This window comes from Rousettus aegyptiacus, unplaced genomic scaffold (assembly GCF_014176215.1).
Source record: "Rousettus aegyptiacus isolate mRouAeg1 unplaced genomic scaffold, mRouAeg1.p scaffold_m13_p_9, whole genome shotgun sequence".
In the NCBI taxonomy this organism is placed as follows: Eukaryota; Metazoa; Chordata; class Mammalia; order Chiroptera; family Pteropodidae; genus Rousettus; species Rousettus aegyptiacus.
In genome coordinates, this window is record NW_023416312.1 from 98,196,405 (window position 1) to 98,209,460 (window position 13,056).

Sequence of the window (13,056 nt, forward strand, 5' to 3'; positions counted from 1 at the left end):
CAGACTAGCTCAAGAATGACCAGGAAATACAACCAAAAGGGAGAGGAAACAGGTTGGAGAGAATAGGTACTGTGTGTAGGAAGCAGAGAAATGTAGACAAGAAGCTAGTATCCAACATCCCAAGAAAAATAAGAAAATATTGGTACCATGAAATACTAACAGGGTATTATTTGGAAAGAACATTTAGAAATCAGAAAAGAACTTGACATTAAAAACAAGATATCAATAGAAATTAAAAACTCAGAAGAAAAGTTGGAAGATGAAGTCGCGAACTCCTAGAAAGTAGAGTGTAGAGACAGAGGTTGAAAATGGAGACAAGAAAACTAGATCATTCCTGGAGTTCTAATATCCAAATAATAGGGCTCATGGAAAGAGAAAATAGGTAAACCAGAGAACAGGAAATCACTGAAATAATTTTAAAATATTTCCCAGAATTGAAGTACAGGAGTTTCCCCATTTAAAAGCCCACTAAAGTGCCCAAGCACAGTGGACAAAAATGGATCCATAATAAGGCATATCTTTGTGAAGTTTCAGAACAAGAGGGACAAAGAAAAGAGCCTTTAAGCTTGCAAAGAGAAAAAAATGGGTTATATGCAAAAAACCCTACAGAAATCAGGAAGATTTTGAATTCTTCAACAGCAATATTGGAAGCTAGAAGTCAGTAGAGCATCACCTTCAGAATTTTAAAGGAACATGTTTTCCACCTGGAATTCTGTAGCCACCAAACTGTTAACCAAGTGTGACAGCAGACCACAGATAGTCTCAGACACACATGGCATCAAGAAAGGCTTACCTCCCGCACCACAGTCTCTCTGGGAGTAACATGAGCATGTAATCCATGTAAACAAGACAGAAGACTGCATGAAATTCAGGAAGTAGGAGCTCCAGCACGGAGAGAGGCAAGAGAGGGTCCTCATGGTAAAACAGACCCCAGATGAGAGCTAGGCTCAAGGCGCAGCTTTCCTCCAAAGATACAACTAGGGGCTCCAATGTGCAGTGTCTAGACAGAGTTTGAGACATTGGAGGAAGCGTCGAAGGTTGAATTCATGATAAGCACCAAGAAAAGGAGGCAAGCAGAATAGACAGTTGTGAAATGAAGGGAAAACAAAAAAAATAGTACAGGAAGAAAAAATCACAGAATAGTAACTACTTGGCTTACCCGGGGATAGCACTGGCTTTGTCATGGGAATCTAAACACTAAATATCAATGTGATCAAAGCTACGCTATATATTGGGAGTACAGGAAGGATGGAAAGTGCGCGCCCGTGGCAGGAGGGAGGGGTGACATTCTCAATGTGGCAGTGTCGTAGTTAATGCCTATAATCGGATAGCCAACAGGTTATTTAGAAAATCCATAGGTAAGTGCCAAATAAGCAAATCGATCAGCTTTAGAAACCAAACACAGTTGCTTCTAGGGAGAGAGGTGAGAGGCTGCTTTTTCTTCATAACAAACCTTGTCAAGTGATTTGACTTTTGAAACTATGTGCATATATATAGATGAAAAACCAGCATGCAAATAAACACAATGCAATATAGATTATGGCATCACAAACATATAGGTAAAGTTTTAGGCAGATTCCAACGCAGGCCAAATAATGTGCCGTTCTTATTGTTCACATTAACGAAATATATATGTTAAAGAATTGTCTTCAGTCACTTATTTCAAGTTCCTTTTAGCTTCCAGTTGTAAGAGTTTTAAATTCTGCCTTTGGTCATTTTAATATTTGTATTTTTTTCCCAAAGCTTTGATTTTTCTCTAGTTTATGGTCACAATCGGTAAAAATCTAGAATTAAAAAGAAAAAACAGTGACAATATGAATATTTGTATGAGATGATGGATGCCAGACTAAAAAGTGACGATTTAGTGAAGTCGGTTACTCGGCTGTCTTCAGATATCTCTCTGTGTTAGCATGATGTAGATTACTCGTCTGGATGTTTGACTATAAATAACAACTATATATCTAGATGCCTACTGTCAAGGGGACACAAGTTAAGATTTCATAGTTCCAACAAATACAAATATGGAAAAAGTTGGTAGGATTTTATGATCGTATTTTTTTCCTGCTGAATTAAAAAGAGCATACCACCCAGCTGTTCACAAATGCTTTACCTAGCTGGAAATAGTTCTCTTAGATCAGTGAATTGCATTTAATGTTATAGCATCTTGCACCTCTATCCTCCAGCAGAAATAGCAGCTCTTAAGCGGGGCCATTATCTATGCAAATATCAGTAAGTGGCTGCGGAGCACTCACTGGCCCATGAGGCTTTTTGAGCTATTATGGGGATAATGTAAATGTGTGATTCAAGTTGATGTTCAGCTGTATTGCCACAGGCCGTGGAATGGTTTGTGTACCTGTGTGTGTTTTACTAATGCTTTCCACTTTCTCTTTCCCTATAGAAAGTTACAGAAAGAACAGTTTCTTTATGGTCACTGATAAACAGTAATAAAGACACATTCAAAAATCCCTTCTATACTAAAGAAGTCAATCGAGTTTTATATCCAGTTGCCAGTATGCGTCACTTGGAACTCTGGGTGAATTACTACATTAGATGGAACCCCAGAATCAAGCAACAGGTAAGTGAAGACAGTGATGGCAGAGAGTGTTACTTCTGGACTTCAGTAATGTTATTTGGTACTTTTTAAAAATATCATGAGAGGGAAAATACTAAAAAGTCACACTTTGAAACACAATTTTAATTAAAAATTCTTTTTAATTACTAAACTATTGCTTTTCATTGGGGTTAAACTTACATTCTTTTGTCAGCATGAATAATATTTTTTTTTCACTAAAATGTCAACCGATTTAAAGCTCTGGAAAATTTCCGAGTTTTGATAGGATTTCCTTTAATCACCAGAAGTTATGACACATCATAGGGAAAAAAACAAAACAAAACATTTTCTGCTGTCTGGTTCAGGAGTATGTACTAGGTCAACTAACATCAGAGTGCTTTTCCTGAGGGTCTTTACCTCTAAAATAAAGATAATTGCTCTGTCAGTGGACAGTACATTCAATTGGCCATTTCTCATTCCAAAATGGAAACGATGATTTCTGAAGCAAAAGATACCGCATTATATTAAAGACACAGCGAGGCTTTCCAGTCCCCCCCCCCCGCACCCCCATCCAAAGTCAGAAGGAAAATGCAACCTGAACGTCTCTCCATTTAGTGATTTGTTCTAAGTGCTATAAATATTCAGTATTTGTGAGCGCTCACCGTAAAGGTTTGCACATTCTCGTGTGGTTTGGATGGTCGACTACCTGTTCTCACAGGCCAGTCTTGCGTAAGCGCCAGCTTTAATCCTGCTCGAAATCATTGGGCAACAACAGCAGGAGCCCCTGGTGCCGCAGTCTGTCTCTTGGATTGTTTATTCCACTCAGGCAGCTGGCTGCGTGCCAGTCTGTGCTCGCTCTCCTCATTGGGGAGATGCCCGGTTCAAGCTGGCACTCTCGTTTCAAGGTCTCTGCTGCGTTCATGAAAGGCTCTTGCAATTTAGTAATGGTTGAAGTGTGTGATCTTTTGGAAAGTGACAGATTCCAGCACTGGAGAACATTCACTTGTTTAGTTTGGGATTTGAGAAGCATGTTGAGGGCATTTATTTAGCAGTGGTTCTAGTGAGTGGAATATCAAGTATAGAGAAATGGGAATTTTTCCAGTGTTCTAACTGTTCTTACAGAGGACATGTCCCTTTTCTAATTAAAAAAAAAATATTATATAGATGAGCACTGTTCGTCATATACATCAGGCCTTTTCTGTATTTATCGTGGCTTTATTTTTAAACCACTAGTAATTAGAAAGTTTTAGTAATTTCTGTGATTCTGTAATCTCACCTCAGCCATTTGTACTTGGAGAAATTCTTGAAATTCAAATAATTCAGGGCATTAATCTCTGAATGTATAAAGTTAATAATAATAATAATCATTGTGTGACAAGGCCAATTGAAAGGGACCCCATTAGAAGAACTTGCTGTAATGTGTCTATCCCCTTATTCTCATAGAGCCTAGCAGAATGGAACTGGGCCAGGTGTAAATGAGCATTCTTTCATAGAGGTTTTTATTTTGAGACAGTAATGAATCTATATTATGATCTGTGAAATTTACTCAAAAAAGAAAATAACCATTCGGTAGAGATTTTCTTTTTTAAAATAACTTAAAATTTTTTAAAAATTATAGTTGGTATATGATATTAGTTTCAGGTATACAACATAGTGATTAGACATTTATGTAACTCACAAAGTGGTCACCCTGATAAGTCTAGTATCCATCAGACACTGTACGTAGTTTTGACAATATTATCGGCTATATTCATTATGTTGTACTTTACATCCCCATGACTGTTTTGTAACTAGCAATTTGTACTTTTTAATCCCTTCCCCCTTTTCACCCCCCAACCCCCTTTCCACCTGGCAACCCTCAAAATGTTTTCTGTATCTGTGAGTCTGTTTCTGTTGTGTGTGTTTGTTTATTTTGTTCCTTAGATTCCCCATGCAAGTGAAATCATCTGGCACTTGGCTTTCTCTGTGTGGCTTACTCCACTCAGCACAATACCCTCTAGGTCCGTCCATGTTGTTGCAAATAGCAAGATTTCATTCTTTTCCAATGGCCGAGTAACATTCCATTGTACATATGTCCCACCTCTTCTTTATCCATTCATCCACTGACGGACACCCAGGTTGCCTTTATAGCTTGACTATTGTGAATAATGCTGCAGTGAACATGGGGATTCTTATGTCCCTTCGAAGCAGCGTTTTTGGTTTCTTTGGATAAATACCCAGAAGTGGGATAACTGGGTCCTTCTTTGTCTCTTGTTATAGCCTTTGTTTTAAAGCCTATTTTGTCTGGTATAAGTATTGCTACCCCAGGTTTTTTTTTTAGTTCCCTTTTCATGAACTACCTTTTTCCATCCTTTTACTTTCAGTCTGTGTGTCTTTCCATCTGAAGTGAGTCTCTTATAGGCAGCATATGTAAGGGTCTTGTTTTCTTACACAGTTAGCCACCCTGTCTTTTGATTAGAGCACTTAATTCTTTTTCATTTGAAGTAATTGTTGATAGATATGTAGTTATCGCCATTTTATTATTCATATTTTTGATACATTTTTTTCCTCTTAAGTCCCTCCAACATTTCCTGTACTACTGGCTTGGTGGCGATGAACTCCTTTAGCTTTTTCTGGGAAGTTCTTTATCTGTCCTTTGATTCTAAATGATAGCTTTGCTACGCAGAGCAATCTTGGTTGCAGGTGATACAGATTTTCTGAACGTGGAGTATCCTATCCATATTTTTATGTCCCTCGGGACTTTGTATTTTCATCCCCCAAATACCGAGTGTTCCCATGTGTCAGCACTGGGGGGACAAGGAGCCCCCAGGCTGCCAGGGGCACCCAGGAGTTATAAGCCAATGATGACAATGCTTGGCGAGAAATGCAATAATAGAGGTGTGAATTGAGTGCATTCGATTTTTTAAAGATCTATTATGTAGAACATTATTTCATACAGAAATAGATCAAAATTCTATCACGTAGGACTTTTTACATTATGTCATGTAAACCTAGAAGAATATACTTTTCCACTTAAAATTTAAATTCTTTTTCAGTCATATAGCCCAGTTGGTATACAAACTTTTCCTGGGCTTCTAGAGCCTTCATAACAATATGATGTACTGTCAGTGACGCCCCAAAACATATACAGCCCCTCTCTATAACGAGCTGTTCACCTAGAAGAAGGCAGGGTTAGTGTGCTTTTTTAAGCAAAAGCCACCGACCCTTGCTATGACAAAAGCTCAGCAGAGTTCATGGAAAAACCAATGCTTGCATTCGACAAGCTATTGATAAGCAGATTCGGTACTTTTATTCAGTGTGAGGAAATTGCTCATGCCGAAAGCAGAAGTCTAAATTAGTCACATTAGAAACCTGAGTGGGACCTTCAGCTGCCGGTAAGCCTCATGGCGTACTTGGGCAATCACTGCATCCGTGTAGCTGTCAACCAGGGTAGCACCGGGCAAGTTCAGATTTTGTATGGTGGTAACTAGAAAGATGAGAACAAGGTCAAACAGATATTAACAGGCTGACCTGTTTGGTATTTAAATCACTTACAATGGAAAAGTTCAAGGGACTATGAATATGAAAATCATACAAAACCTAAAATACCTCTGTACCTAGTCGATTGCCTATCTTCTATTCGGTGCTGAGCTGAAGAGATGTAGTATTTAAAGTCACTTGACTTTAAATTTCATTTCTTGTTATTTTATCTTTTCGTATGCTATCTTAAGTAGACTCTTTATAGCCTCTAAATGGGGTTTGTTTGTCTATAGGTCAAAGACTTCTATATATTTTGTACCCGTTAGCAAACTGAATTATCTTTTTTTCCCAAATAGGTTTTCTCTCTGCTCGCTCAAGTTTTCTAATAAGACAACCCTTGTCATCAGCAAAAGTGATTGTTTTTATTTCTGATTTCTTTTTCCTGTTTAATTGTACTTGCTGATACAATGACGAACCGATTCTAATAGTCACATGTAACAGAGAGGTTTTAAAAATAGTCAAGATAGTTTTGGAGGAGAATATCGAGGAACAGCTTGCCCTGTATATGTCAGATTTATTTGAAACAGAATAACGCTCAGAAACAAACCCTGTATACGTGGAGACTTGGTAGGCTAAGAATGTAGCTTCGTAATGCATAGGGAGAAGATTGATGCTAAATGGTACTGGCATGGCAAATCACACTTAACACGTCCAGACCTGCTCCTCCTCCCATCTTTGATTTCTCGGCAACTCCATCCTCACCTCTCTGGCCAAGAGACCTTAGAGTCATCCTTGATCCGCTTTCTCTCTCACTCCTCACATCCAGTCTGCCAGGGGAGCTGAATTAAAACCTGTCCAGCCTCCAAACACTTCTCACTGGGCCCCACCACTACCCTGGGCCAGGCCACCTGCCCTTGGCCATGTGTTACTGGACTCCCCGATTTCTACCCTTTCTTTTTTCTTGTCTGTTCTCAACGCAGTGCCCAAAGTGGTCCTTGTAAAATATACATCAAATCCCACCACTGTTCTAACTCAGAGCCATCACCTCACCCCGAGCCCAAGTCTTTCCAGTGGCCTCTGAGGCCTTATGTGACCCCCGACCCATTCCTTACCTCTTTGACTGCCTGGCCTCGCCAACAACTCGCACACTCTGCTTCAGCCACACTGGGCTCCTTGCTGGTCCTTAGAGGCTCAAATATCTGCATGGCTCCTTCCCTCCCTCCCTCAAGCCTTCCTCCAGGAGTCACCTCCTCAGTGCAGCTCCCCAGACTACACTGATTAGAGGGTAACCAGCGTCCCACCCATCCCCATCCCTCTTACCCTGCTCCACTTCTTTCCCACAGTAGTCATCACCTTTCAACCTTCTATGTAACTCAGGATTGCTGCATTCATTGTTTGTCTGTCTCCCCCTGCTGGAAGGTAAATGCCATGAAAATGGAGATTTGGGTCCCCTTTGTTCACTGGTGGGTCCTGAGCGCCTAGAACAGTGTCTGGACCTCAGTGGAATGCATAAAGACAAAAACTGGCAGGGGGTATAAACAGGCAGCACACAGAACTTCCTGGGCATCAGGCAATGTACCAATAATGCCTGTTCTAATGTCATATATGTAGTTCCAAGAAACCTCACATTCTGCAGTCACAATAAAAAGAACAGGGCTTACAGGAAGAATAGGATTAGGAGATCTCTCCAGTCCCATGGACCTTTGTAACCAGAGCTTTAATGAAAGCAACAACCCCAGGAGAAATGTGGGCACAGTTATGTGTCTGCTGCATTTGCACTTGGCCTCCATTGATCACTGTTTGGCAACCTGTAGTGGGCTGAATAGTGGCCCCCAAAAGACATGCTCACTTGGACCTGTGAGTGTGACCTTATTTCAAAAGATTCTATACAGATGTAATTAAGTTAAGGGCGTCAAGATGAGATCTTCTTGGATTTAGAGTGGCCCTAAATCCAATGACAGGTGTCCTTAGAAGAGAGAACAGAGGAGGATTGGAGACACAGACACATATAGGGAGAAGGCTATGTGAAAACAGAAGTAATTGGAGTGATGCCGCCACAAGCCAAGGAAGCCTAGAGTCGCCAGAAGCTGCAAGAGGCAAGGAGGGATTGTCCCCTAGCGCCATCAAGTTTGTGTTCATTTGTTACAGCAGCTACGGGAAACTAATACTCAGTCTTAAACCCCAGGCCTCATGCTCCCTCCTCTGAGATCCAGACTGTTCTCAGCACTAACAGCCCGATCCAGGATGTATGTAGCGCACTTCATCAGTGCATCGGCTTCACAGCTTTCTTGCCGGTGCTCACAGCTTCGGCACACAGCTTAACACATTGGAAAGCACGGCAGTTCTGGAAGGCACTAGCGCTAAAGGAAGGCAGTTCTGTCAACTTTTGGCTTTTTTCTTAAAGTCTTGAGATTTGTGCACGTTGATGTGTAATTTCTATCTCAGGACAAAAGTCTTAAAAATTAACATGCTGGGGAGAATCACGTTCTGTTCCAGGCCGACTTCCGCCTTTATCCTGCCTTCAGTGCACTTCAATCACAGCAACCGGCATTGGAGCAAAACAGACTGTATTGGCTGGCTTCACTCTCACAACGACTTGCAAGGTCCATGCCATTTTTAGTGCCATTTGACAGATCGGGAAGTGAGGGCGCCTGGAAGGTTAAGTCACACAGCTGGTAGGAGGCAGACCCAAGATTCACACCAATGCCAGTGGTCAGCCGTGCATTATTATGGGCAATAGCACATGAAAAGACGTGCTAGAGCAGAGCAATGCCATCAGAAGCTACCATGTAACTGTCCTCAAATTGGCCAAGAAAAAAAAAAGGCCTCTTTTATTCCCAAGTTCTGGTGAGGATATGGAGCCATAGGAACTGTGAGACGCACTAGCGGGTGTGTGAGGTCTCATTGCCACCTCAGAGAGTGATGTGGCAGCACCTAGTGAAGTCGAAGAGATGATATCCTCTCCAGCAGTTCAACCTCTGGGCATATGCCTTCGAGAAACATTTGCATAGATGCATGACGAGATGTGCCCAAGGATAGTAGAGCATTGCGTGTACCAGTGGGGAGCGCTGGAGATCACCGATTATTCATCAGTGTGGGGAACGGATAGACAAACTGGTTTATTTATTCAGTGCAGCTCAACGAGGATCGAATTCAGAAACATCAGAACGTCAGTTGATAACTAAAGAACATCACCATTGATGTAAACTTTCCCAAAATAGAAAATAATAGCACAATTTTGTTTCTGGATACTCACTTCTGGGAAAAGTGTCGCGAATCTGCATAGGAAGGAAGGCTACCAGCCAACTTGAGAAGAGGTGTTGCCTCTGGGAGGTAAAGGGTAGTGGGCCTGGGGACAGGCAATACAGGTGACACGTATGGGAGGAGATGTGTACATTAGTTAATTCTTGCTGGCATTTTCTTATTCTTTGTCCCTTTCTGCATCTTTAAATATGCAGTACTAGAGGAAAGTACTTAGGAATGTCAAGGCTCAATGAAAGGGCTTATTTAGAAAGCGGGAGCTACAGCGCATGTGCGGCACAGGTGAGTCTTTGTGACGTGGCCTGCGCCAAGTGCTAACTCAGGTGTGTGCTTCTCTCTAGCAGCCGAATCCAGTGGAGCAGCGTTACGTGGAGCTCTTGGCCCTGCGTGACGAATACATTAAGCGGCTGGAGGAGTTGCAACTCGCCAACTCTGCCAAGCTTTCTGATCCCTCAACTTCACCTTCCAGCCCTTCCCAAATGCTGCCCCACGTGCAGACTCACTTCTGAGACGGAGCTCTGAAGAAGAGAAATGGCTGACTTGCATTTGGGGCTTCTGTACAAAGTAGATTAAAATATTTGCCTCTATGTAGAACTTGAACTAACATAATCTTAAAGTCTTGAATATGTGCCTTCTAGAATACATATTACAAGAAAACTACAGTGTCGAAATGGCAATCAGAACACAGGAGCCCAGGCGGGGTCTGGAAAAATCCTGACAGTGTTCAGAAGCAGTGTTTGAAAAATATATATATAAAGTTTAAATTTAATTCGCCTCTTTAGAAATGCTGTGTATATAATATGCAATTTGTGGGCTTAATTGGAACAACATTATTTTAAAGTAAAGGGGAAGAAAGGTTTCTGAAATGGATTTTCCTCAGGTTGATTGTAAGTGTTGCTTCAGATGATCTCAAATGAACCCGGATGTGACATGTTAACTGCCAAAACCAAACTGAGCTCGGCTTCCGAGCCATTATCCAAAAGCAAGGTGTTTCATTAATTGCCAAATTTTATACCATCATAAGTGGTGATTTAAGGAGAAATAGCTGTGTAGATGAGTTTTTCATTACTTTGAAATTTTGGAATATAAAGCATTTTCCCCTAATTTTCAAGAAAAGCATATTTTTATATTAAAAAAAACCTGATGGGGCCCAGTTAAATATGATTTGATTTTTTTTTAATTTTGCCAGTTCTATTTTCAAAGTTTTTCCATGAGCTTGCCTAAGATTCTGACCTGTTTTCAGGTTGTGAGAAACCCTTATATAACACTGTGTGAGGATGTCGGATGCGTTATGCTGCTGAGGTGAATGTTTTCACAAACATTGCTCTAGTCAAACCAGCTTATCTGCCAAAGCGTAGGGTTAACCATCTTGGATATTTCAGCTGTTACTAGAGCATCATTTTTAGAAATTAAAGCCACAGATGTACATTTATTGAGCGTACTCTTGAAAGTATTATGTTTATTAATCTCAGTTCAAATGATGTTGGGTGCCCCCCCCCAAGCGTGCATAAAAACTGGTTCCACAAATTTTTACTTGAAGTATCTGGCAGTTTGCTTTTTCAGGTTTTTTTTCCTATAGATTTAAATGAAATTTCAAATGCAGTTCTATTTGCTACCTGAACTAATTCATTTAGTAATTATATTTGTAAAAGTTAAGGCTAGAGTTAAAATAATTAATGTGTTTTACAATGATCTGTAAAGGACTATTTATAGCTAACATGGTTTTGTTTTCAATGAATTAAGAGATATTAAATATATCTTTGTAAATTATTTTATGTAATAGTTTAATTAGTCTACCAAATAAGACATCTCAAAAATAGTAGTATAATGTATAAATTTTGTATGTATAAGAAATTTTATTAGATTCTTTTGCTTTTTGTAAACGCTGTAAATATTTCATAAATTAACAAAGTATTACTCCGTAAAAAGAAAAAAAAAGCTAATGCTAATAGTTTAAAGGACTTTGTGAAATTCATGAAACATTTTTCATGGCAATAATGACTAAAGACCTGCTGTAATAAATATATTAACTCAACATAGTACTCTCTTTTCGGGGATGTAACTGTTTATGTGTCTTAAATGTGCATGGTGTCGTCTTCTTTTCTTTTCCTGGCTTGACTGGCTCTTTGTCTTACTAGCAGCCTCGTAGGGCTCTCCCCAAATACCAGCGAGAATGGACATTCAAGTGCATTAACAATGCAGATTTTGAAAAGAGACACAACTGTCTTTATTAAAGTAATGACAGCTTTCACAAACGTGCTGGGGGTGCAGAGACACGAGACTTCAGACTCTGGATGGAGAACACAGCAGTTGATAATGAAAGGTGATTAAGACATTGGTTGAAATAAGGCACACTCGATGTCTCTTTAGGAGCGAATTTAAAAAATTCTTCAAATAGTACTGCCAATTGGAAATTACATTGTCGTGTACATCCAAAGAATGCTAAATAGTTATAGCAAGAAACTAAAATTAACCATTAATTTAGAATCTGAATAGGATTCTTAAAAGATTGAGTATATCTTTTAAAACCGTGAGTATTTGAAATGCTTTGCGAGACCTTGGACATTGCTGTGTTTAATCCACACTGTGACCTCATGGGTTGCATGGTATTCTAGTGTCCTTATTTTTCAACTGAAGAGAAGGTCGTTGCTCCGGGGCTTCACCAACATGCTCAAAGTCCCACAGCATCAAAACAAATGTACACAAGGATTAAACGGAACTCCGCCTCTCTCAGATTCCCATTGAATACCTTAGCTCTTCCTTCTCGAATGAAATAGAACAATCTCTCTTCCTGGGGCAGCCCTTCAAATAATTTGGGATCATACATGCTTTTGATAATATAACAGCCTTTCTAAATATGGTCATAGCACTCTCATCTATTTTTGATAATGCAACAAAGCTTATCTTTATGCTTTTTTAGAAAAAATAATACTCAGAAGTTTCAAAATAAAATGACTAGTAGCTCCCCACCTGCAGCCCTCTCTACAGAATGCAGATTTGCAGTTTAGGTCATTCAGGCAGCTCTTGTGACATTTGGGGGCATTAGGCAAAAGCAGGACTACGTAAAAAGAAAGTTCTTAAAATACGGGAATTTTATTAGCATCTACACACTTATGACTGGAGAATGTAGCTATTGGTGGTCATAAAAGCAAAAGCAGGTGACGCCCCAAGGAAATAAGAAATGTATGCAGCGTGTGGCCCACCAATAAGAATGAGGATTAACATATTCGCAGGAAAATCTCATATGGTGGTTGTAGATTGCATTTGAATTTTTCCAGTTCACAGAATCACTAAAAGCATGATGCTGGCAGACCAGGATTTGAAATAAGAGTTTAATGTTCCAACATGTATTGGGAGATTTCTAACTTAGTTAAGGAATTATTAGTAAAGTCTTTTAAACATATTTGGAAGATGAAAGGTCAGTAAAAAATATTTTCATTTCCTTATGCGGCTTAGGTTAGATATAGATTATTCCTTACATGGAAGAATATGTCCTTTAAAAGCAAAGGCAATAATGTATTTAAACCACATAGAGTAACTAAAGGTTTAGACATGACCATTAAGGCCTAATAGTTCATTTTTCTAGTAGCTTTAGAGAATGTGGCTTATTCATATACAGTGGTTAATACTTATGTGCTTCTCAAATCGACTGCATTTCATAGTGCATTGCACATAAATTACAAAAGAAAGTTGTTCATTTCAAGAGCTTTAAATCACAAACCTATATTAGAAATAACCTTAGTTGGGACATGTGGAGATGTGGATTTCTGTCTGGGCTCTGAACT

The 13,056-nt window shown here is 39.7% G+C and overlaps 1 protein-coding gene across 6 annotated transcripts in view; it reads left to right on the top strand.

Moving 5' to 3' along the window:
* Nucleotides 1-11,306, top strand: part of MTM1 (myotubularin 1) — a 90,658-nt gene extending 79,352 nt beyond the window's left edge. For 4 of the 6 annotated variants that reach the window (XM_016123687.2, XM_016123690.2, XM_016123688.2 and 1 more), the window contains 2 exons: nucleotides 2,399-2,575; nucleotides 9,613-11,306. In XM_016123687.2, coding sequence (XP_015979173.1) covers nucleotides 2,399-2,575; nucleotides 9,613-9,780 — 345 coding nt within the window. In that variant the 3' untranslated portion in view covers nucleotides 9,781-11,306. The remainder of the gene's footprint in view (nucleotides 1-2,398; nucleotides 2,576-9,612) is intronic. The other 2 variants (XM_016123689.2, XM_036226654.1) reach the window with 1 other exon arrangement.
* Nucleotides 11,307-13,056: the final 1,750 nt, after the last annotated feature.